Source organism: Mustela putorius, unplaced genomic scaffold (genome assembly GCF_011764305.1).
Source record: "Mustela putorius furo isolate JIRA1106 unplaced genomic scaffold, ASM1176430v1.1 tig00004053_pilon_pilon_pilon, whole genome shotgun sequence".
NCBI lineage: Eukaryota > Metazoa > Chordata > Mammalia > Carnivora > Mustelidae > Mustela > Mustela putorius.
Window position 1 is genome coordinate 2,069,583 of NW_025422186.1, and position 25,201 is coordinate 2,094,783.

Consider the following 25,201-nt stretch of genomic DNA (forward strand, 5'->3'; position numbering starts at 1 on the left):
AGGAAAGTCGCCACAATGAAAGAAAGGCAGACTCCAGTCCTGAACTGTGACCCCAAGGTCAGCCTCCACCTTACCTGGGGGCCTCAGGCAACCACTCCTTGAAGATGTCCTGAGGGATGAGGCAAAGACTGGATGCATGATTCAGTGGAGGTCCCTTGTCTGTGGAAACACTGATCCCGCAGGTCAGCCAGGGACAGGTGGCAGTTTGAGTTGAGAGTTTTTAAAAACATGGAAGTTATACAAGAAATCCCCAACTGCACCCCTCTCCCCGACGGAGCTGTAGTCTGAGATTTGGTGTACAGCTTTAAGTGAGGGAGGAACAGGAGGGTACTGGGACCAAAACCAGGCCTCTGGCCTCCCGGGGCTGCTTAAAAGTTTGAGACCAGAGTCCAGTCTGTGGTCTCCCAGGCTGTCACTGGGTACAGCAGGGTTAAAGCAGGCGGTGGACATTCTGACCCAGCCCAGGGCTTTCCTGTGACAGTGAAGGTCAATGCTGCCACCTGCTCAGGGGCAGTCACTCCATTAACTTTCTTACCCTCAGGGAATCCTGCCCCCAACCCAGTCCCAAGTGCTCTGACAAGGTCATGGTTACAAGAAAGGACAGGTGTTTTCATAAGTTGTGCACTACTCCAACACCTCCAGTCACCAAGCTGTAGGCAAGAGATGCCCACCTAACTAGTCTGGGGCAGATGGTAGACCAACGAACTGCTCTCCACTATGGTATGGCTGGAAAGATTATCGGACTGAAGGTCAAGAGAACTACATTCTAAGAGCCTTAACTGTGCTAGAAACCTGTTGGGTGACCTCAGGCAAGCCACCAACTCTGTCTGGGCCTCCATTTTTCTGTCTCCTAGTGGCCACTCACCAAAATCTAAACCCAGAGGGGAGTGTGTATGACTCTCCCTGGCTGGTTCAGTAGAGGAGCTGTGCTCCTCCTGCACACTCTTTTGGCAGACTCCAGTAAGTCTGAGTGGCAGACCCACGGTTCAGTGGGCACCAAGACCAAATCCATCTTCCCCTCCCAACCTGGCTCTTTGGCTTTCCTGCCTCCCAAGGCACCCGAACACCCAGGCTTAACCTACCAGTCATCCTGGTCTGTCCTCTCTCAACTTGTGTATTTAATCACTAAGTTCTATCAACTTTTCCATCAAGTGGTCATGGTTTCCCACACCTGACTGTGCTCTAGGTTGGCATGCCTGGATCACTTAAGCCTCCAAGTTCCCAGCCTCTAGTCTCTCCTTTCAATAAGTTGTCCTGCCATCTTCTTCTTACAAGAACCCAGTTCTGACCTGGCCACACTCCACTCTGCCTTGCAGGCTCCCCTGCCCACAGCCCAGGGCAACAACCAGACTGCTTTTCACCTGGCACGTGAGGCCTTCAGCACCCCAGACTCAGTCTGACTCGAAGCTGCAAACTCCCAGTATTCATCAAGATGGAGGTCAAACGTCCCATGAGATCTTCCTTCCCTGACCTCTCACTAAATCCCCTACCAACTAACGGATCACTTAAATTAAGTGACCCCTACCCCCTACGCATTTCCATTACCTTCTCAGCTGCACATGAGACTGTCTGCCCCATTCAACTGGAGTCCCACGGCACTGGGTCCTATCGGTCTCAGTATCCCCACTGCATTGTGGTAAGGGCTACAGAATGTTCTGGCAACACCTAGGCAGGAAGTCCTGCTTTCCAACTAAACAGTGTGCAGGCCTCTGCCTCCACCCATTCCTCTGTTATCACTACAGCAAAGACACAGAACTGAGGAGACACGCTTGCAACTCAGCCAACTAGATGACCAGCAGAACACTTTGCCCCAGGGCAGAAACCACGGCCAAGAACCAAGGCCCAGAGGTGTAAGATGTGAAAATAATCTCTGCCTAGGGACAAAGACATTCTGGCCCCAAGGAACCCTCAGCTCTTCCATCCCAAGCTCCTGTGAGGGCCCCCAAGCCCACAGGGCAAGGGACATGCACCGTCTCCTGCTTCCTCTCTTGGCCTGCAAAGTCTTGGCACTCACCCATCTTGAACCTGTGTCTCCACTTCTACATCCCACCCCCCTTGCCTACTTCCTTTTCCTTTTGCTGAGGCCAAATATAAACCCGCAGGCAGGAAATGCCTTGAAGGAGCCTGGCCCCACCCTGAGACCCAGAAAAAAATATTGTCTCTTACAGAAAGAAAATGGGCCCAAGAGAAGTAACCTCTTCACAGGGTCTGTTCCCCCTCTAGAAGCCAATGGATACAAGCCTCCCCTGAGCTCTGCAGCCAAAGGGAGGGTTGTGATTCTGTGCAGAAAGGGGGGGGGCTTAGCTTTGTGGGCAGGGGTGGCCATGTGCATGCTTAGGCCACCTGGGGTGAAGGGAAGGAGAATCTAAATGGCAACCTAATAACTGTGTAATATCTAGAAATAGAGGTTTTCAGGTGCAGTTGGAAGACTAACAGGCTAGTGACTGTGGCTTTTAGTCTTGGCTCTGCTACTTCTTAGCTGTGGTTGTGTTCCTTACTAATAATAATACTAAGGATACCGAATGTCATTATTAACAATAATTAAGATTAAACATTAATATTTACTGAGCACTTAATATGTGCCAAGCCCCAAGCTAAGAACTTTACACAGATCTCTTTGGGCAAGACTTAGCTTCTCTGGGCTTCAGTGTCCTTAGCTGTAAAATAGTGACATGTTTATATCCCTGATGTCAGGAGGTTTTTGCAAGTATAAAATGAGATAATAACAACAAGCAAAGGGTTCCAAGTCATTGTTGGGTCCCCAGCATAAGTACTTCTTATATGGTTTATTTCACTGAATCTTGACAACAACCCTGCAGGGGCTAAGTGCTATGAAATTTCTATTTGACAGATGACAAAACTAAGGCCCAGGGATATTGAGTAACTTGCCCTAAATCAGCAACTAGGAAGTAGTGGGTCAAGGTGCAAATCCAGGCAGTCTAGATCCAGAGTCCTCCAAGTCCACCAAGTTAGAATACTCATTAAATAGAAGTTGCCTTGGCTGTGGACACAAGAAACATAGGCCAGGAGTTGTGCAGTATGAACCCTGAGCCTGAAGTAACTTCCCATCAGTGGAGAAAACACCTGACCATCCCACATCTCTTGTGGTCCCCATGACAGCCCTGTCCGAAACAGACCTACTGCACAAATGGGAAAACTGAGGCTATAGGAGGTCAAGTGGCTTCCACTGGACTATGGACGAGGACCAGGAGCCTGCCTAAATGACCACAACCAACCTGTTGATCTGTTCCCATGTTGTCTCCCTAGGCTCTCCCCTCCAAATCCAATCCTACCCTGTGCCAGGCCCCATGCTAGGCACCAGGGTCTGAAACTGAGCAAAAGCCAAACTCTCCTGGAGTACAGTACCAGAGCTGCTATCAGGCCCATACTTCTCAGGGAAGCAGATGCTAAGGTTGGCTATCCTCTGAAGCACTCTCTGGCCTCTGTTTGCAGGCAAGATCACAGAGAATGAGCTCTAAAGGGGGTACAGCCTATGGGAAGGAAGTCTTTAGCCCCCCATGGGCCCAGAGGTGGGAACGTTGTGGGGAAGGTAGAGCTTCTGGACAAAAGCTTACCCTTCCACATGCCCAATACCAGCATGGACCACACCAAGCTGGAAGGGTCAAGCAAGTTAATTCAGCCAGCCTTCCACCTGCCCCTAACCACCCACACCTTCTAAATAATGAACTCTGGTTGTCAGGAGAGCTCATTAGAGTGTCTCCTTTCCCTGATGCCACCCAGCACCCTTAGTCCTGGAAGGTGCTAATCAGGCAGGCCTGCCGCTGTCAGAACCACCTCCCCAGCTTCCTCCTGTATACCCGCCCCCACTGTGCAGCTCTGCTTAAAGCCTCAATACCCAGCCCTTTGATTTTCTCTCCCCTCCATCTGTCTGCCTTGCTGGGGAGGGAGCAGGCAAGGACCTAGGGACTGTCTGCCCAGGAAAGACTGATCATGATGGGTAAAATAAGCAGTCAGGGGTGGAAGGGAGACCCAAGCCCGAGCTCTGGCCTCCTGGCTGGCCACCCCAAAAAGGGAGGAGAGGCATGGCACCGTTGCTAAGGGTGTGGGTGGTAGACTCAGCCTACCTGGGTCCTGATTCCAGTTCCATGATTCCCTAGCCATGTGACCTTGAGTCCGTTCTTCTTTTAGCCTCTCCCTGTATACTTCTTCATATGTAAAATGTGAGGAGAATAGCAGTACCTACCTTACAGAATTACCATGGGAGCTAATTAAGTTCAAAGGTGTCAAGAATTTAGAAGAGTTTACTATTATTATTGTTGTTAGCGTGATCATAAATGTCACTCCTCACTCGAGGAGACCAGAAGGATCCCTCCCTCCAGGTGAGTGTGGCCCAGGAATGTTTTTTGTGAGGAAGTGGAATCTGAGGGACAGAGAAGACCTAAGGCCTCGGGGGCCACATGTTTGGGTGCAGCACAGTCCCAGGTCAGTGAAAAACAGCAAAGAGATAAGGTGGCAGAAAGTGCCACTAAACAACAACAATAAGAAGAATCCTGTTCATATTATTGGATTTATGACTCAACAACCCCATGAGGTAGGTACCTATAGCTCCATTTTACAGTTGACAAAATGGAGGCTCCCAGAGGTTAAGTGAGTGGCCCAAAGTCACCCAGTGCTGTTTATCCCAGAGCCCCAGCTCCCCACCATGACACACTTTCCTGCCCCAAACTCTGGATGTACAGCTCTATATGCCTTTCACTTCATCTCCATTCTGGCCCCTTTCCCACATCCCTTCTTGGTTTTGCCATTTAGAAGGCCCTGCTCAGGTGAGGGGTGCTCAGGGCAGATGTCTGTGGCGAAGCACTTCCCAAGCTGCCTGCTCATAGCCCCAGCCTGACGTGACCTTGACCGGGAGCAGAAAAGCTGGCTGTGAGTGCGTGTCTCACACCTCAGACAGGCCAGCCTTTGGCCAGCCCAGATAAAAGACAGGAAATCCTTGGCCACCTCCCCTGAAGATTGCTCCCTCCACCATGGGAACAGAGTTTCAGCCTGGGCAGAGGTTCCTCTGTGGTGAGGAAGCAGCGGAGTCAGCCCCAGCTGCCTCAGCTGCTGGGTGTGGTTTGGGGGAAATAGTGAGGGCTGAGCATCAGGAGACCTGGGCTCTGAATCCTCCCTCCTCAGACACCAAGCCTGTCCCCCATCTGGGCCCCAGGTGGGCACCTGCAATGATCACACTGCTTCTCTTACCAGGGCCGCTCTGAGAAAAGGGTGGAATTGTAGAAGTGAAAGTACCTTGGAAATGGAAAGAAATGGGAATACTCATCGTGGTCTTCATCATCAACTGCAGAGGAGGAATGGCTGAGTTGGTGTTTCTCCCCATCTGATTCACCCTTCTACGCCCCAGTGTGGGCATGGCTCATGCTCATTTCCGGCTTTGATGCTCCTCAAAACACTCCCTTCCCCCTGACTTCCACCAGCTCAAGGGAAGAAAGTAAGTGGCAGGAAAACAGGATATACTGACAGGCCACACAGAATACACTGCAGACAGCTCATCAGAAATGAGCACTTCCTCTCACCAGGCTTGCCTTCTGCTATGAGGGCACCAAGAAGAAGGCCAGCCAGACCTAACCAACAAACAAATCAGAGAGCTGCAGGAGCTGTTTGGACCCAGGACCCTGGGGGTTCAGAATGCAACTGCTGGAGCCACCAGAAAAAGATAATGGAGAAGTCTTGTAGGAAAGTTCAGACTAGGGGCTGCTGGGTGACTCAGTTGTTGAGCATCTGCCTTCGGCTCAGGTCATGATCCCAGCGTCCTGAGATCCAGTCCCACATCTGGCTCCTTGCTCAGTGGAAAGTCTGCTTCTCCCTCTCCATTTGTCTGCTGCTCCACCTGCCTGTGTTCTCCCTCTCTCTCTCAAATAAATATATAAAATCTTAAAAAAAAAAAGTTCAGGCTAGAAATAAACAGAGCGTGAGGGGCTTCCAGAGCCCCATTTCCCATTCCCAGGGCCACAAACCGTAGCATGTGCAGAAGACAGTAATGAGGCTGGGAAGAGGACTGGTCCCAGGTCCCTTGAGAAGTCTTTGGAGGAACTGAAGCTATTTGGCCTACAGAAGAAGCGAGGGGACTTGGGTTCCGTCCTCAGACCTCTGGAAGTCAGCGAGAATGGCCCCTGGCTAGATGGTCTCAGGGGGCAGAGCTGGGATCCAGGGTTGTAGAAGCCACAGGAATATGGTGTGCAGTTCGACATAAGCAAATGCTTTTGGACGTTCCAGGAATGAAAGCAATTGCTTTGAAAACTTGAGCTCTCAGGTACTGAAGATGGGGGCACAAGAGCTGCACAAATCCCTGGTAGGAAGATCTAGGTTCATAAGGAGAATTGGACTGAGTGCCCTCTAAAGACCCTTCTCCCCAGAGTTAGGTTGGCTCTCTACCTCTGGGGTATTGTGCATAAAGGTGGGTGGGGCTGGCTAAGCCCTGAGCCGCTTCCCTCAGAGACCTGGGATCCCAGGAGCACCTTCAGCTGCTAACCAGGGCCAACAGGTCACTCATTAACCTGTAGCTGAATGGGTCAGAGGGTAGCCCCTTGGGACACACACACACACACACACACACACACACACACACGGGGAGGGGACTGGAGAGCAACTGCACAAAAGCCCATGCTCGAGCAAAACCCAAGCTATGGCAGTTCAAGGCCTGGTCAGCTCAAACTGACCAGCCAACTGGCACAATGTAGTAACCGGGCCTGGCAGAATTTAAAGCCAACCGACCTTTGCCTTGTGGACAAGCAAAAGGTTTTGCCTGGGAGTGCATAATCTTACAGCTGGAATGGAACCTGAGAGACCACTGAGTGCACACTACCTGTGAAAACTGAGTCCCAGAGAAAGTAACAGTCACTCATGCTGAGGTAGCTACAGAGAGGCACAACCAGAGGGCAGGCTTCCTGACTTGTAGGAGGCCCCCACTGGTTCCCTAAATGCTGGTTCCGTCTCTTCTCACTGAAACTGCAGAAAACTGCTTGGGGTCCGGAGCTTTCCAAATGGGACCTAACCTGACCCTTCCCAATTCCCACTGTTCGTCAAGATGCAGGCTCTTGGAGGGAGGTCTCCTCTTCCACCGTGGAGGCCTCAGCCTTACAGCAGGAGCAGCAGCAGCATGACTGACGGCTCATGTCTCTGCCTAGTGTGGAGGAGTGACCCACAGCTGGACTGAAAACAGACAGGCACACAGCCCCACTAACGGCAGATCCTTTGCGTGGGTATTTCTTGCTCTTTCAAATTGACCTGAGGGGGTGAGGGACTCCTGGAAAGACCCCCAGACCCTTCTGACTCATGCCTAAAGATTCCCCTTACCTCACTGCCCATCCGAATCCCTATCAATTCCCTGACCTTCTCAATAACCACCCAAATGAACTTGTTTGCCCAAGCAAAAACAGAGGGCCAGAAGTTTAATTGGCTCCGGGAAGTTCCCGTGAAGGAATGTTTGTTAGTGTCCCCTTGAGGGAGGTGAGTGTTAAGAGGGGATCCCCCTTAAGGCCAGGGGTGGACGGGGAGTTGGTTAATGGCCATCCCCCAGAGGTGACTTTTCAAGGTGGTTATTATGTGGCTCAATCATTAACCAGGCAGTGGCAGGACCCCAGGCTTGTTGGAATGGAGCCACTCCTTTCCCAAGGACGGCCCAAGAGCAGGAGGCTGCAGCCAGGGAGAGCGCTCATGGGGTCTCCCGGCCCTCTCACAGCCTGCTCTGGTCTCACAGCCAGCTCTGGAGCAGTCAGAAGAAAGGCCTGGATGAGGGCCTCTCCCTCAGCTCCACAGGAGGGTGGAGGAGGGCTGGCCCGGATGTGGAGGAAGTCAGCACACCCTCACTGAGGTGGAGGGAAAAGGGAGACAGTGAGAGGTTTTATCATGAATTAGAGAGGAAGCTCCAAGCTGGGCCTTGGTGATTAGCTGACAAGCTGGGAAAGACACTCATCCTGAATGCATCCTGTTTTGCTCCAAAGTGGCCTCAGGGGTCAGGGGAGGGGCCAGGAGGAGAGGAGCCTCCCAGGAATTCTCCCAGGCCTACTGACCTCAAGGTCCTGGGTGGCCCTGGAACTGGGGAGGCAAGTGGGAAAGTTCACCCCATTTACTGCTAGAGGAGCAAGGCACAAAGTTTCGGCAAGAAGCTTCCCCAAATCAGCCTCCGGAGCGGCAGTCCCAGGGACTGGGGCTAGTGCTGTAAAACGAGGGCCCAGGATTCCCTAATTGCTCCAGCTCTGACTTTGCCTAGGCCCCTCTTCAAAGGTTCAGCTCAAATATCACTGCCTCGCCTCTGTCAGTCACCTTCCCCTCAGTCAAAAGCAACAAGCAGGCTCTCTAGTCAGGCATCCCCAGGCAAAACAGCCCTCCTAGACAGCTGCAAAGATGAACACTGTCAGAATATCTGATGATATTAAGGGGCTGTTCTGGATGTGTTAATGGTACAGTAGGTTTTGTTTTTTTTTTTTGGAAGCCTTATCTTTTAGAGATCTATATATTGCACTATAGATAAATTGATAAGATGTCTGGGATTTGTTTCAAAATAACAAGAAAGAAGGTGAAGCAGATGGAGGTATTAATAGGCAGGATTATACCCATGGGCTAATGGGCTCTTACTACACTAATTTCCTCTATTTTTATATATGTTTGAAAGCCTTCATAATAAATAATCTTTTTTGAAAAGTCCTCACTGAGGTAAAGGCTTTGTTTGCCACGCATGATTTATGCCACTAACCCCCAAACTAGTTGGTCGATTCCCTGAAGGTGGGGGTTACACTCTGTGTCCTCTAAGACCTAGCCAAGCCTGAACTTAATGACTAATAATTTGTACGGTCTTTGGTAGTTTACAAAGCACTTAGCCATGGATTCTCTCATCTAATCCAATGAGGTAGAAACAGTGAGGAGAAACCAAGAGCTGGGGAAGTCACAAATGGAGCAGCAGGGCCCAGATTTAAACTTCCCATATGTCCAGCTTTCACTCCCTTGTGCTTTGCCCCACACCATCCTGGATTCCTGAGGAACTTAACGTCCAGTTACCCATACCAGCACCCTGAGGGTTGGGGGTAAACAGGGACAGCAGTCAGTGAAATGTGAGTTCCCAGAGTAGGGGGCTGGGCAAGAGAAAACTCACACACAAACACAGCATTTCAGACCTGCAATGGACCGATTCTGGGATGAGTCCCCCTCTCCTCCCATACACACGAACCAAGGCCATGGGTCACAGATGAAGAGAGCCTTAGTACACAGCTGACACCAACGATTATGTGCTCAGGCCTATTCTCCACTACTTTGTTTAGGGCTGCAGAGTGGGGGAGCTCACACTTCCCATCCTAGAGCCCTTGGATTTTTTAGATCATTTATCTCTATTTTATCTGATAATGGCCTCCCCAGGGCCTGGGCCCAGGGCCAAGACACTCCATCTTACCCAAACTTAGAGTCCAAAGAAAAAGTTCTCTTTTATTCAAGCTAGAGGCAATTCCTTCTTCCAGCCAAAGACCCCTTGCCCCACCTTCTCCAAAAAAGTGAGGGCACAGTCTTCATTTGTTAAACCTGCCATCCACTGAACCTGAACATTCCAGAACAGTGAACTCCAAGAGTGTCCTAGCAGAACAGCACCAGCAGCTGCAATAGCATCCAGATTACAGAAACAATCCTCTGCTCCCGTGGAACCTTCTAGCTTTTGTGTTGCTGCTGGTATCCCTGTAGCTGGCTCCAGGGGTCCTATGCTCCCTCTCCAATCCCTATCCCTAAGGGTGGAACTTTAAAACTTCAAGAAGGCAGAGAAGGTCAAAGTTCAGGCCTCTTTGTGGCACCCTCTTTGCTCCTGTGCTCAAACTCCCGAAGTGTGCTTTAATTAAGAAAGTTCTTCCATCCACCCTGCTCAACTCATGCCCCACTCTCCAGCACTCCCACAAGATACACAGCCCCTTTGTGCACCTTCTGCTCCTCTTCTTGCTCTAAGCATCTCCAGCTATCTCTCAACCCTGTCTCCTCTCCTGGTGGGGCAGGGGAGCTGCAGATGCACAGGGAGGTTGAGCATTCTTCTCAAAGAGTTGCTTAAGAGGTGGACATAAGGCCAGCGATGAGGGCAAATGGGATTCTGTCCATGTGGTGTTTACTAGCCCTAATGACAGAGGTCCAGGGAGCAGAAATGCCAAACCCCAAATCGGGAACAAAATTGGACATCAAATCCCGGAAATGAGCTCCAAACCCAGAATGCCCAGTGATATGGTAGCTACAGCTTTAGGGTAAAAAACCCCCAAACCCCAACACCATTCCCATCACACTCTTACCCACTTGCTCCATCTTCCATTCATAAACCACTTGCAGCCATGCCTCTTTCTCTATGCCCTTGGGCTGTCTGCCTTTCCACCCCCAGATAGAAATTGCCTCTCCTTTATTCCAGGCAGATGGAAATGAGGGGAAAATTCAGAGAGCAACAAGAAAAGATGGTGGGTGGAGAGAGCAACCCTCAGAGTGGGGGCGGCAACAGGTCCCACAGTAGGAGTCAGGGTTTGAAAATAGCCCTGGGTGTGACTCATCACCCTCTCCTCCTAGGTGGGCAGACCTCGGGGCTCCAAGGGGGACAGAGAAAGCCAGGCTTTTCCAGCCCAACCTCTGGGGTCCCAGGCTCTGAGTTGGCCCCACTCCTCCCCACCTTGAATCTGGCTGCTGTCCTACTCACCCTTCCCGCTGGTTTGCCTGCTGGTTTGCCTGCACAATCACCACAAAGCTTTCCATCTGTATAGTTCCTGTCGCCCCAAGCACCTCCAAGACAAACTTTTACCTACCTATACCAGTGAGGAGCTTGGACCCGTGGGACAAGTCAAAATGTCATGGAAAACACTGGCCCTTTAGATACTGAAATCCAACCCACGACCTCGGGTTGAGCGCTGTTGAAAACACTTCGGCCGGGAGAAGTAGCATGACTTACCTAAGGTCACATGAATTAGTAGCCGAACCCCAGATTCCTGAGTCCTAATTCAGTGCTCCACTTTAAAGAGCCTTGGGAGAAGAGAAATGGAGAGAACCCCAGACTACCTAATTTGGAAATCCCAAAAACTTCCACTAAAAGGAAGCCTTTCCTCAGAGCTTCCATAATCCAAACCCACTTGGGACTTCATGGGGCCACAGAACCGTGAAAGATGCGACTTATCCAAAGGTTTTTACTTGATCCCCACAGCCACCTTAATACCAGGAAAGTACGAGCGCTTCTCAGAAGGGAGGACAATGGCCAAGGGGAAAGCCCACAGGGCCCTACCCGGGATTCCTGGAAATGCCCTCAATAGCAGAGGAAGGAAAAGGGTAGGCGAGGTGGCACAGAGCCCGAAGGGCCGCCACCCCTGCCCTGTTCAAGCCCCCCTCCAAAGCCCCAGAGCTAGGGCTCCAGACTCCGGCCAGGCCCGGGATAACGAGGGAAAGTCTCCTTCTACCACCCGACTGGCGGGGCTTCCGTGGGGAGAAGCGCTGCCAGCGGGCTCAGGGGATCCCCCAATTTCGGGGACTCCGACCCCAAATCCCGGGGCGGGGCGAAAGTGGCTCCTGAGTGCGCTGCCTGGCCGAACCGCTAAGAGCGGGGGCGGGCCAGAGCGCTCCCGGGACTAGGCCGGGCCAGGGGGCCCAGGAAGGCCCCGGGAGGCCCCGTGGGTCCGGATTTTTGCCTGACTTCACCCCAACTCCTACCTGGAGGCCGCGTCCACCACTTGGGGTTCGAGACCCTGACACAGCGGCCAGTGGGCAGGAGGTGAGTGCAGGAAGGACTGCTCCTGGCTGGGGCACGCGCGGAGCCTGGGGTCGGGCGGGGGTAATGGTGTCAGCCAGAGGAGCAGCTGCGGCGGCTGCTTAGCTGTTGTCAACCAGAGGCCACTTTCGGCTCAGGTTGGGAGGGAACGACTGCAAGTCGGGCGGTAGGGACGCCCCGCCCACCTACGGGCCCCTCCACCAATGAGGGCGCAGTCCGGCCCACCGGACTTCCCAGAAAGTTGCCCAAATTGTGGTGGGCGGGGCGCTGCCTTCCAGCTCCTCCAATAATAACCGCTCTGGGGCCTCTTCCTCAGGTCACACTGCTGGTGGGAAGAGGGGTAGGCGGGGAGAAGCCACAGCCAGAGCTAGCAGCGCGGGGTGAAGGAGCAAGCGGCTGGCCAGGCGCACAGACTATTTATTAGGTTCTGAATGTGCCTGGCACGGTCTGGGGAATTTAAATACATGTGCCTGTGCACGTCAAGGTTCAGATGCTTGCTGCGGGTAATTTATGGAGCATTCCGAAGACTTCAGTGAGATCTCCGATTAGTAGGGACAACCGGGAGGGAAACTTGGACATTGAATACTTGAGCAGGAAGTTGCCATTCCCACCTTGCTCAGCCCCCGGCATTCTGCAACTTCCCGCCTACCCCGAGCTCTCTGCCTCAAGTCCAAACTCTACCTCCGGGGAGAAATGCATGGACAACTTGGGGCATATGCATTAATCATGACAGGCGAGGGCTTCCAAGAGTGTGACATCAGAAAGCTGACTTAAGTTCTTTTTTTTTTTTTAAGATTTTACCTATTTATTTGACAGAGATCACAAGTAGGCAGTGAGGCAGGCAGAGAAAGAGAGAGGAGGAAGCAGGCTCCCCGCTGAGCAGAGAGCCCGATGCGGGACTCGATTCCGGGACCCCGAGATCATGACCTGAGCCGAAGGCAGCGGCTTAACCCACTGAGCCACCCAGGTGCCCCGCTGATTTAAATTCTATGAGAAAGAGTGTTAAGATTTGATTTCCCTCTTGTCTTTCCTCACGAAGTTTACAAGTTCACAACCATGACTTTATTGTCGAATTGAGGACTCCTATTAGTGGGGACTGGGAGTACTCAAGACAATGTGCCATCCAGCTGCCCTCCTCCACATTTACAGATACAGAAACTGAGAAGACATGACTCACTCAAGCTAACCTATCAGATCCATGGGTTATTTTCTCCATACCTAACAGACGGGAGAAATGAAGCTGAAGTTCCTGGAAAGCAGGGGCCACATCCACCTAATTTCTTTGCTAGAGTACCCAACACAGACAAGAGCAAAAATTCATGTTTATTAGGACAACAACTTTGTTAAGGTCACCCAGGCAATGGCAAAGATAGGCATAGCCGCAAGTGTGCCCCCTCCTGTCTTGGTCTTCAGACAAATTGGAATTCTCCCACCTTCCTTCCCTAGTGGTCCTGAGAGAATCAGAGGAGAAATGCTGAAGCAAGGCTACGCCCAGGGTGCACCCCTTCTTTCCTCTCAATGGCAAGACGGGAGCTGGCACTTTGTTCAAGATGAGTCAGGTCCCTGTGGGTTTTGGATGTAGATGAGACCTGTAGATGAGACTTCAGAACTCACTTCTGGAAACAAAATCCTACCCAGAGTCAGGAATGTCTGTAAAGGGTGGGAAGGTAGATGACCTCCTTCCTGAGGCTGGGCTGTTATATTTGTGGACATCCCTAAGGTCCTGAGTTGGGGCCAAATTTATTTTGTTTCTGAAAAATGCAAAAAGGATATAAAAAGTGTGGGTCCTGCAGTATCTTTATAGCTTCCCTATGGGGAGGAAGCCATGTCAGAGCCAATTTCATCCACCACATAGCACCAAGCAGTGTCCACAGTAGTTTCTCAGTAATGTTGAAAGATATTCAAGGGACAACCAACCATGAAGAAATGAAATTGCAATCACATAAATAATGACCAAACCCCAATAACCTTTTAGGAGATATATTTAAGTGACTCAGAGATGATGGATTCTGAGACACCCAGTAGTGTCTTAAAAAAATAATAATCAAACCAGACAATTAAAAAAGGAAAAACTACAGAAGTAAAAATATAGCAATTGCTATAAATAAGTGGAACAAGAACTTCACAGTGCCTGGCATAGAGTAGCCCATATCTAGGCTATTTCTTTGGGTCTTTCTTGATCTCTTTCTCTTAACCCATGAGCTTTAGAAAGGCAAGAACTCAGTCTCTTCAGAAGGAGATAACTCGTTGCCTTCAATCCTTGCTCTCTGATCTACCCCCAGGCCCTTACCTAAGTCAGAGTCTTGTGTGGAGCAGATATACAGTAATGGGGCCTGGTACAGATGAGGAAATGGTACCTCTTCACAGTCTCCTGGGTTGCATCTTGAATGGCTCTGGTGATAACTGGAGCCTTTAGGCCCCAGGTGTCCCTTTTCCCACAAGCCCCTACTACTGCCTGGATATCTTAGGGTGATGCTGCTGCTGCTGCTACTACCTTAGATGCCAGCTCAGCCATTAAGCAGGGTAATGTAGAGTGCATGAGGGCAGACTGAGGGCAGGTGGAAAAACCTTGGGGTGCATGTATGCATTTCCACGCCCTAGACATAGGGCTTCCCTCTATCACTATCCAAGCCCAGGTGTGTCATACAAAGAGCCGTATGATGGAATCTGGAGCCAGACAGCCCAAGCACAAAGCCCAAAGCCCAACTCTGCTACTCATTAGCCATGTGACCTCATGCAAATTATTTTCCACCTTTCTGTGTCTCAGTTTCCTCACCTGTAAAATGTGGCTGATAATCACAGTCCGGACTTTATATGGCTGTTAAGCGGATCCTCTGGGCTAAATTGTACTTAGAATGGTGGCTAGCTCACAGTAAGTGCTCCTAAGTGTTAGATACAGTGACAGAGGTACTAAGCAATAAAGAGAAAGTGCTGGATACTACTCCCAGTTCTACCACTTTTTGGCTGTGTCAAGGAGGGAAAGTCATTGTGCCACTCCAACCGTCAGGATTTTCACCTGTAAAATGAGGATAGAGCATAATCCCTATCAAGCAAAATTAAGACAATGGATGTGAGGGTGGGCTGTAAAGGGTGGTGGCAGGTGAGGGGATGGGCAAGCAAGGTGTTGGGCAGCTCAGCTTTTTTCCAAGGCCAACCAGCTCATTTCTTCTAGGAGGTGGCAGAGAGAAACTCCAGATGCCGTGACTGTGAGCCACACTCCAAGACACATGGGTTCCAATAAGTGTCTATCTGGACTTCTAATGCCCCCTAGATCCCTTACTGCCTAGGAATGGACATCCTTCAGACTGTGGCAGGCAGACCCGTAGCTCCACTCTGGAACAGCTGAGGGTGATTAAACAGGTGCTTCCACTACCTTTTTCCATGGAGCTAAAGCAGCAGCAGCAGCAGCAGCAGCAGCAAATAATTCCCAGGGAACCCAGCTGAGAAGAAAGAAGGCAGGTAGGAACCATGAGGGGGAAATGAATTACACTTGGACCAGCCCCGGACAGCACAGGACCACGGATGCCCTCACACCTGCACACATTTTCTCAGACCTCCAGTCTGAGGTCTGAAAGGCCTCCAGTCAAGCCTGGGACGGTAAAGGCCTGCTCTTCAAAGTTTTTGGGGCCCCTGCCCAGCTTCATGAACGAGGGCTACTGCTCAGATCCCCACAACATGAGACAGTTACAGCTCTTTAAAAAAAAAAAAATGCCATGCCATGGTAGGGGCGTTCGCACCAAGACAGGCAGCCAGAGTAGTGCCAGTGTAGGAAGAAAGGGATTGGTAGTGGGAGGGTCTTGAAAAGGTGAGGGGTAACAGGAACTCCACTGTGCATTGCTAAGTGGGAGTGGAGATGGAGCTAAGTCCTGGGAGGAGCACAAAGACCACCTCTCAGCCCACAGCCCAGGAGATCACCATGGCTGTGCCCACCCCACACCAGAGAGTACCCTGAAAGGGGGAGCTCCGTGCTGGGCTGGGAGCACTGGGCTAGCTGTGAGGAAAGCTGAGGTACTGGCTAAGCCAGGCACAGGCCAGGGGAGTTTGAGGGATTGCTTACTCTCTCAGGACATCCCCTCCCCCCAACTCCAAGCTAGGACTCAGATGCATTTATTCCCTCTCACCTGCCTCCTGGAACTATTGAAAGGAATGTAGGTGGCAGCTCATGATGAACCTCCAAGCACTTGGACTAAGCAGCTGGAAAGGGAGAACCCAAGCCCCCTCAGTCTCTGCCTCCCACTATTCTCCAGACACCCAAGAGCCTGCCCGCATCATTCCAACAGATACTAGGCAAAGCGACAGCAGCTAGAAAGCCAGCCCCCAGCATCCACGCAACAAACCCAAGTGAGCCATGACAGTGTGGTAGGCACCATTTCACACCCAGGATGGGCCCCTGACTTGGCTTTACTGGCCAGTCTCAAAGAGGCCAGAGGTTTTCTGCTGCAAGCAAATGGAGCACCCCTCCATTCTCTCAGGGAGGTCTGCCTGCCTCCTCTCAAACAAACAGAGGGGCTAAGCCCTTAGTGAACCTGCCACAGATACCCAGAGCAGGATGTCCACTCCCACCCCACCCCCCACCTCATTTGCCCTTCAGAGGATAGTCACCGTGCAGTGAGATGAGTAAAAACAAGTCAACTTCTAACACGAAAGCTTTCTCCCTGCCCCACTCCATCCTTAGGCACACCTGCAAGCAGCTGAAACCAGAGAAACCCTCCCAGTGCTCCCTCAACAACATTCCCCTCTGCCTGACTTAGTTTCAGCCCTTGAGTTCACTCCTTCCTGGCCAGGCTCAGTTTCCTCATCTGGAAAAACAGAGCTGCGTCCTGGTTTCTTGGGTGCTTTCTTTCTTTTCTTTTCTTCTTTTTGAGAGAAATGGGGAGGGAAAGGCAGGGGGAGGGGCAGAGGGTCTAGAGCCCAATGAGGGGCGCAATCTCACACCCCTGAGATGGTGACCTGAGTAAAATTGACAGTCAGATGCTTAACTGGCTGAGCCACCCAGATGCCCCAGGGACCTTCTTTCCATAACATTCTCTGCTTCTGTGAGGTTCTCTGTGTGTTCGTTCCTGTGGAGGGGGTGAGGATCCCAGAAACCCAACATCTCTGGAGCTTTTGCAGAGGACTAGAAGTACTTGGGGGTGTAAGAGTTCTCTAAGGATGAGGAGAAAAAGTTGAGGAAAGTGAGAAAAAGGAAGGAGGAGAAGGCTGAGGTAAAAGGCAGAGAAAGAGGCAGGGCAGATGCTGGGACCAAATGAGCCCAGAAGTCTAGAGACCTGATCCCTGCCTCCAGCACTGCCTCCAGCTCACCTGGTAGCAGTGGACACCCACGGCCTCAGAACAGAGCTCAGGATCCTGCCCCCTTGCCTGGGACCTATCCACTTGTCCCTCAAGGGAAGCAGCTCCTGGGACAAAACAGAAAGGGTGAGGAGGAAATGGAGGAGGATGAGTGGGCTCTTCCTTCCTACCCAACAGGCTGTCCCATCAACCCACTGTGGTCTGACGTCATGCTGCAACCAGATATGGTGTCCATGAAGTTGGAGGGTGGCTGGTGGGGGAGGGGGGATTCACTTTCACAGGCCTGCCCAGAGTCTATCCCAGTTCAGCCCTGTGATTACCAGGATCTAGGGCTTGGTATTCTCAATTCAAGCAGACAGAATGATCCCTGGGCCACCCACCCTGTCTATTTCCCCTGAAGAATAGCCTACAGAGGCCTGTGGGGACATCAGAGAAGGCATAGGATGTATGGTGATGCTCGAGGGCCACTCATCTAAGGCTCTGAGCTCTTAAAGCCCCTCTCAGTGTGCTCTTCTCCAAGCATAGCTACCCCCTCCACACACACATCCCAAAACACAAACACGCATACTCACTAAATAAAAATTCTGAGCTGATCTTCAGCCAGGCATTCCTGGCTGAAGGAATATGTGTATTCCCATATAGAGAATATATATATTCCCTGTTCATATGTATCAATGTATCAGTCAACATGGGCACCCAGGCATTGGGGTGGGGTGGACGGGAGGAGAAAACAAGGCAGGTAGGTCCAACAGCCAGGGTCTCTGCCTTATGGAGCTCTGACACCACTGGAAGGACAACAGTGGTCCCCAGATAAAGAATACCCAACCCAGGCAAGGGGGCAGCCAGATCAGGTCCCAGAGGACAGGGAGAGAGGGGACAGCAAGGCCCCCATGTTTCACACTTGATATCTCCGGATGAACCGACCCCACAGGAAACACCAGGAAAGTGGCTCCTGGGCCCCATCAAGGCTCTTGGATCAGGGCCCAGGACACTGCAACTCTGGCTTCTACCCTCCTTTTACTACTGAGGAGCTGTGTGACCTGGCTGAGAGTCTTGCCCTCTCTGGGCCTTGGGCTCCACATATGTACAATCAGAGAGTCTGCTCTAAGGGTTTCTGCAGGCCCTGTCCTTCAAGAGTGTTCATGTTCCATGACAAACCCATGTTGAGAAAGCCAACCCAGTTTGCTATTTCCTCCCTGCCATTTGGGCAGGAGCAAGGGAGAACTTACTGGGGGAAAAGGAAGCAGCAGAGCCTGGAGATTTTTTTTACAGCACAGAAAAATCAGTACTTTTTTCAATTTTTAAAAAGACAAAGTGCCAGGTAGACTGGGAGACCCACTGGAGTGGAAACAGGCCTTGGGATGGAGCTTTTAGGCAATCAAGGTGCTGCCAGGGTGGCGGGCCCACATCATGCAACTAGGAGACAGAGTGAGGCAGTAAGGGTCCCCTGGAGTGACAGGGGCTGTGTGGAGCTACTGACTAGGTAGTGAGACCCAAGGATCCAGAGACAAAAAGAGGGATAGAAGCACAGAAGGATGAAGGGATGAAGTCAAAACATAAGCAGGTCAGACATATAATGGGACAGGAAGACAGACAGGAGGGTGGAAGTGTGACGCCAGTGGTGGAGACAAAAAAGTGCTAGAGGACTAGTGATAAGGGACATACAATTCATTAAATCCCTACTATGTGTTAACAACTAAAATGTTGGTCTTTTGGGAGTAGCGGATAAAGGCAAAGGGAGAGAGGCAGGTAGGGGCGCAGCCCGATGGACAGCTGGGATAAAAGGATGGGGGCACCTTGAAAAACAGCAAGAACTGCCTAAGAATTAGAAGGAAGCAGGAGCGCGGGGACGCAAGGTCTGAAAAAAGGAGAGTGCCAGTCCGGGATGGGATTCAGACAAACGGACGCAGAACTAAATAGATGAAAGCGGGACCGGAACCAAAGATTCGGAGGCGAGGGGGACTGGAGTTCTGCTTAGCCGGAGGGCAGCGCCAAGGCTCCCAGCGACTTGCAAGCCTAGCCCTGACCTCCCGCAGAGGTCCGCCCAGCTCTGTTCACCTGGCTTCCAGTGCGGCGGGTCCCACCGAGCGCCCTTCGCACCCCGCAGCTTCCACGGCATCCTCGTCGGGGGCTTTGGGAGCCGCAAGCCTGGCCCCCTGCCCGGGGCTTCAGCCATGAGTTCACCGGCGACTCCCAAGCGGAGCGCTGGTCCCTCGGGTTGTCGTCCCCGCACTGAGCCTGGGGCGAGGACGGCGCCAAGTGGAGGTAGGGAGGGGCTGAGGGAATGACGGCCCAAGTTGCCCCGCCCACTCAGCGACGACTAGAAAGTTCCACGCCCCCACCTTGAGCAGAAAACCCCCCTTCTCTAGCCTCCACTGGCCTCAGGTTACTTATTGAGCTCTGCCACTCTGCCTCGCGCCTCACAATCAGGTCTCCACTCCCGGGTTGGGGTCTGGCCTTTCCCATACTGGCCCCCAATTTGAGGGGTATCTCACCACAGATCCCACTCCTTTTTGCTGTCCTCTGCCAGTGCAAGGTAGTGAGAGTCAGCCCCTCCACCTCCCGCCTCCCCCAAACCTCATCACTAGGGTCAGCCGCTGCACCTCCTGTCTCCCCCACACCTCGCCAACCACGTGACATGGCAGAAGACCTTGTGCAATAGCCGGATGGAGAGGGAAACAGTGGCTCTAGCCCACTTGGTGGACTGACTGACTCACTCGCTCCTCAGCCCCCTCCACGCCCTGCTTCTTAGCACTCTCCCAGTCCCATTTTCTGTCTGTCTGACCAGAGCAACAGGACCCTAGGTTCCAACAAGGATGACCTGAAATCCTTCTAGCACCCAGAATATCCTGGACCTTAGGAGAAGAAGCATTCCTTTCTTATAGGCTCTCTTGCATTAGAGAAAGCAAAACTGACGCCCTAAAATGCAAATGACTTAGTTGTCATCTCAGTGGGACAATTATCTCTGTTGCAGTGCTGTTTCGAGGCTCTAAAGAAAGATTAACTTCTATTCTCAAAGATATCAGTGCTGAGGATCTGCCACAAAGAAAACCTGGACCAGGACCCTAAATTCCATGACCCTTTTCCTTACCCTCACCTCCACCCCACCCAGGCAGGCAAATTTGCATGCCCTGATTTGGGGATGGTGGGGAGTTCTGTCCAACTTTGTTTATGATGGAGTAGCTCACAGACCTGGCTATTTCTGCTCCACTTCTTGTGGTGGCCAGTAAGGAGGCAAGATCTTATAGTGGCTCTGCACTTACTGGGCAAAACCCATGTGGTTTTCCCTCTCTGAGCCTCCATTTCCTTGTCTGTAACATGAGGATAATAATCCCATGACTCAGGTGAAGGGATACGCAGGTGAAGGTCACAGCTTCTTCCCTTTCCCATCTCCATACCTTGTGCCACTAGGCTAGGGCCAAGCAACGCCATTTGTGAGGGACAGGCTAGGAAACAGAAGAGGAGTTTGTGACTTGGTATGTGCTTATTTGCATGAGATTTGCACTCACTTTTCATAGATGCCATGTCAGAGCTGGAAAGGAATGAGAAATGAACATGTTGATCTCCACACCAGTCTCCCTTTGCCCCGGAGCAGTGTTGGCACACAGTAGGGTTCACAAAGTATTGAATGAACGTATTCTTCCCCCCCCAGGGAAGAAAACTTGCCCAAAATCACACAGTGAGTCTGTTTCACAGTCAAGAGAGATCTCACATCTACTCCTTCTACTAGGCCCTGTTCCTTGATGGAATTCTTTTCTCCCATTCGATCCTAAATCAGTGGGGAACTCATTCCTCTCCCCCAGAACCCTCTGGTCTATTGACAATCCCCATTCTGGTCGAGCTTAGCCAGGAGAAGCAACCACAGGGAGGCCCCAGTCTGCGCCCAGCTTGGTACTTCCAAGCCTTTGACTTCTGAGTTTCTCAAAGTCCTGGGACTGCCTCTGCCCCAGGGGCCAAGTTCCCCTCTGAGGAAAAGGAGGTCCCAGTCAGCTTCCTCCAAAAACAGGAGTTTCCCTTTTGCTCTCTTGTGGGGTGGGAGTGCAGGACACAGCCTCTCAGAGCAGTGGCCTCGAAGGAAGGGCGGCAGCAGCCATTTCCTACCCTGCTAAGTCATCTCCCTCCCTGGCTGGTCCCTCCCGTTTCCTGTGTTCTGCTGCTCTAGCCCCAGCCAGAACAGTGGTGTGAAAGGGACTCCAAAGTTTTCCTTGAGTCATAGAAACTTGGAACTGGGAAGACCTCAGAGCTCATTTATTCCCACCTTCTCCCCGCAGCAGGAGCGCCTTCTGGAGCAGAGAGGAGGGGGGCATGTGACCTAACCACTTCCGGCTTCAATTTCCTCCTTGAAGGAATGGACGGGAAGACATCTACCTGCCAGTGTTGTGGGACAGAATGTGAGAACAGATTTAGTAAAAGCTATCATGCACTTAGCACTAACTACATACCCAGCCTGGTTCCAGGTGTCCTTTGGGAATTCGTCTATTTAATTTTTACCACAACCCTCTAAAGTAGGTTACTGTTACGATTGTCATCATCATCGCCATCACCCTCTTTGCACAGATGGAGAAGCTGAGGGATGACCAAGGTAACGTGACTTGCTAGGTTCCCCCAGCTAATAAGTGATGATGGCAGAATTTGAACCCTGATCCTCAGTTTTCACCTGTATCATGACAGAATTATCCCGGAGAATGATCCCTCGTTAAAGTCCTGTGAGCTCACATGTGTCTGTGTGGCTAAAATTTTTATACACAACAATCCTAATGGCTCAGGGGGAAGAATGCCTAGAAACGCTGGGGGAGCCAAAGACATAACCGGAAGCTTTGGTTCCATGCAGAGGATGTCTTTGAAGTCCCTGGTCTTATCTTAAACACCTATTTGAATTTCCTGGTTAACTCTGGTGCGCATCCATGTTGTTTTGAGGAAAGTTGACACTTCAGTGGTCCTGTGCATTTGTGTGCTCCAGGCAACTGCCTTTTACCTCATGGGTACCACACACCTGGCACATGGTGGGCCCCTAGTCACTGAGAAGAGCTAACATTAATGAAGAGCTTATTATATGAACCAACATTCTGAGCACTTTCCACTTATGACTTAATCATCATGACAATTCTACGAGGAGGGAAGATGATTATTATTGCCCTTATTTTCTAGTGGAAAAACCACAGCACAGAGAGGTTAAGCAATGAGCCCCAGGTCACACAGCTTGTAAGTAAGTGACCCCTAGGCTTTAAACCCCTACAGACTGACAGCCTTGGCTTGTCACCGCTCTGTGGATGGCGCCTCTTGGGCCACAACAGAGCCTCTCTTCCCCACCCATCTCCACCACTTGCCACCAGGATGATTGAGTTGATTCTTGGCATGACACATTCCCATTAGAGGAGCAGCTCCTTGAGGGCAGATACATAGTGTCTCCCCTACCAAGCCACCCTGTCCCGGATGATGCTGAACCAGGGTCTGGGGCCAAGCACAGGGCCTGTCCTCTCATGTGTGGCAACTGACTACACTCTGGCCTGTGGCAGTCTCTCGGACCTCGCACCTACTGGGCTGATAGCCAGAGTGCTAACGATTCACATAGGACTCCTCTGCCACTCTCCGCGGCAAAGATCCAGCTTTGGAAATGGCTGCCACTCAGCTACAGGGGACAAGTCCATGCCTCTGATATTGACATTCAAACTGCCACCCAAGCTCACCCAGCCAAATCAGCAAGCATTCCCAGAATACCCTCTACTTCATTACCCCTCCAGATGTGTTTGTTACATGGGATCTTCTCTCTCACAAGAATGCTCATTCTTCTTTCTTTTGCCGCCCCCTCTTTTTATTTATTTATTTATTTATTTATTTTTTAACAAACACGTATATTGGTGCTTTTTGTGTGCCTGGTCCTGCTCTCAGCTGTTTGCATATTTTCACTCATGGACTCTTACAGAAACCCTGCACATAGTTACTCTCCCATTCTACAGATGAGATAACTGAGGCACAATAGAGGCTAAGGTATTTGCTCTATCTCCTGCACCTGGCAAAGTCCTACATATTCCTGCAGCCCTTCCTGTGAATACCGTCGGCCCTTCCTTACCTGGATATTCCCACAGCTCAGTTTATTCAGCAGTCATTCTATATTGAGTTCAGTTATCTTTTCCAATAAGAATGTGAATTCTCTGAGGGCCAGGACTGTGTTATATTACTTATGGCATATCCGCTACTCAGGAAGGAGTTTGGCATTGAGTTGGCACTTAGGGGATATTGGCTAAAGGACTGATGACAATTGAGAGGACGAATGAGTGACTGGCCCCAAAGTGGCATTGACCAAATCAAATGCTGCCTGAGACATTTGGGGTTTTCTTTCCCCAGTGTCACCGGGATAGAGGAGTGTAAAGGTGACTGAGCATGAAATGCAACCACGGGTAGGGAGAGGGGAAGAGAGAACTGCCTCCCTCCCCCTCATGCCCGTCCACCATCCTGCCATTTGTGTGGTTGGACTAACTTTGGGCTGATGGGGCATTGAGTACACCACAGAAGCTGGCACTCTGGGATCTGCTCTGGAAAGCTGAGCTCACTGGATTCTGCTTTTCTCCCTCAGAGGCCCCAGGACTGCCTTGGCACTTCAGAGGTTCAGATGGAAAAGTGCAAAGGGCTGAATTGTTACCCCAGTTTGCTGCTTTGGGTCTCAGACATTATGCTTCAGTGAACATATCTCTGTCTGTCTCTTGCTGGCCAAATGCGCTTTGTGGGAAAGCAGAGGGGAGTCTGGGCACAGCTCTGGTCTCAAGTCCTGGTTCCACCACTCAGTAGCTCTGTGACCTTTGGCAAGTTACCGAACTTAGAAAATGGAAATAATTTTTTCTGCCCCGCAAACAAAGGGAAACATGACTAGATGTGGAGAAAATGACAGTAGGAGGACTGCTTTTAGCAGCTTTCTGCAGTTTTCCAGTTGAAGGCAGATAGGTGAGGGACCTGAGCCTCAGCCTCTCCCCTCTCTCACCCTGCTTCAGTATGACTCCTGTATGACAATCAACCTTTTCCGGGCCTTTGTAAAATGGGAAAGATCATTCCCAGGCCCCTGAGGCCAAGTCTTAGCAGGTAGCTGGATGGGAAGCAACTCTGCTTTGCAACTCTCAAAGCACCCTTGGGTATGAAAACAGCTTTTTTTTTTTTAAGATTTTATTCATTTGAGAGCATGAGAGAGGGGGAGGGAGGGAGAGAAAGAGAGAGAAAGTGCATGAGCAGGGGGAGAGGCAGAAGGAGAGGAAGAAGCAGACTCTTAGGTGAGCAAAGAGGCTGATGCACACAGGGCTCAAGCCCAGGACCCCGGGATCATGACCTGAGCCAACAGCAGAAGCTTAACCAACTGAGACCTCTGGGCTCCCCTGAATGCCAGCCTGAACACTTGATGACATGTTATATCACCTCTCTGGGCCTCAGTTTCCTCACTTGTTATATGGAGACAATAACACCTACCTCTCTAAAATGTTATGGGGATCAAAAGTGCAAGTGTCAGTGATATGCCTTTATGAGTGACAGGATTGCCCCTTAGCCCTTCACCCTGCTTCGTGTCTTTCTTCCTGCCCTTGAATCATGTAGGCTGCAGATTTGAAACTTCAACAATTCTTTCTGCCTTTATCTGGGTCTACCCCTGGCCATCCCCCCACCCCCACTCCCCAGCCTTAGTACCTACACCTTTATCCCCGTCAAAACTCACAGAGTCCTCTCCTCCTCTTCCCATCCTCTGGCAGGGTGCACCACCAGTCCCATGGTAATGCTTATCTTGCACTATGGCTCAGGGGTTGAGGGCTCTGTCCATTTAGCAGCTGGCCTTGCGTTTATGTCAGAGGAGTAGTCTTCGAGTCAGGGATCGTTAATCTGCCTCCTGCATCCATGCCTTCTTATGACTGGTCCAAAGGGCCAGCAAACCGTGGCAGGGAGCAAGATTTATTTATGCATTTACTGCCTGGTGGGTTCCCTGGAGATTCTAGACCAGCACATGAGGGAGCGGCCAAGTCTGGGGCGGGGGGGGGGGGTACTTCCACAGAAGACTAGCCTGGAGCTGGTGGGCCCGCAGAGCACATCTGCTCCACTCCTTCGTGGTCCAGATGAAGATCTTGAGGCCTATCCAGGGAGGGCAAGCAACTCAGGGCCCCTCCCTCAGGCTTTGCCCTCCAGTTTTTGCCTCTGGAAGATTCAGTCTTCCAGAGCTCTCAT

At 51.3% G+C, this 25,201-nt stretch overlaps 1 protein-coding gene across 6 annotated transcripts in view; it reads right to left on the reverse strand.

Annotated features, from left to right (window-relative positions):
- STARD8 (StAR related lipid transfer domain containing 8) overlaps window positions 1-19,275 on the reverse strand; it is a 40,872-nt gene extending 21,597 nt beyond the window's left edge. For 2 of the 6 annotated variants that reach the window (XR_006604575.1, XM_045072751.1), the window contains exon 1: window positions 19,067-19,275. Coding sequence is in view for 1 of the 6 variants with exons in the window: in XM_004777883.3 (XP_004777940.1) it covers window positions 19,067-19,184 (118 nt within the window). In the remaining 5 variants the exon portion in view is untranslated. Of the gene's footprint in view, window positions 1-1,545; window positions 5,736-11,661; window positions 11,933-19,066 lie in introns of those variants that run through there. The other 4 variants (XM_004777883.3, XM_013048646.2, XM_004777886.3 and 1 more) reach the window with 4 other exon arrangements.
- Between the last annotated feature and the right edge of the window lie 5,926 nt (window positions 19,276-25,201).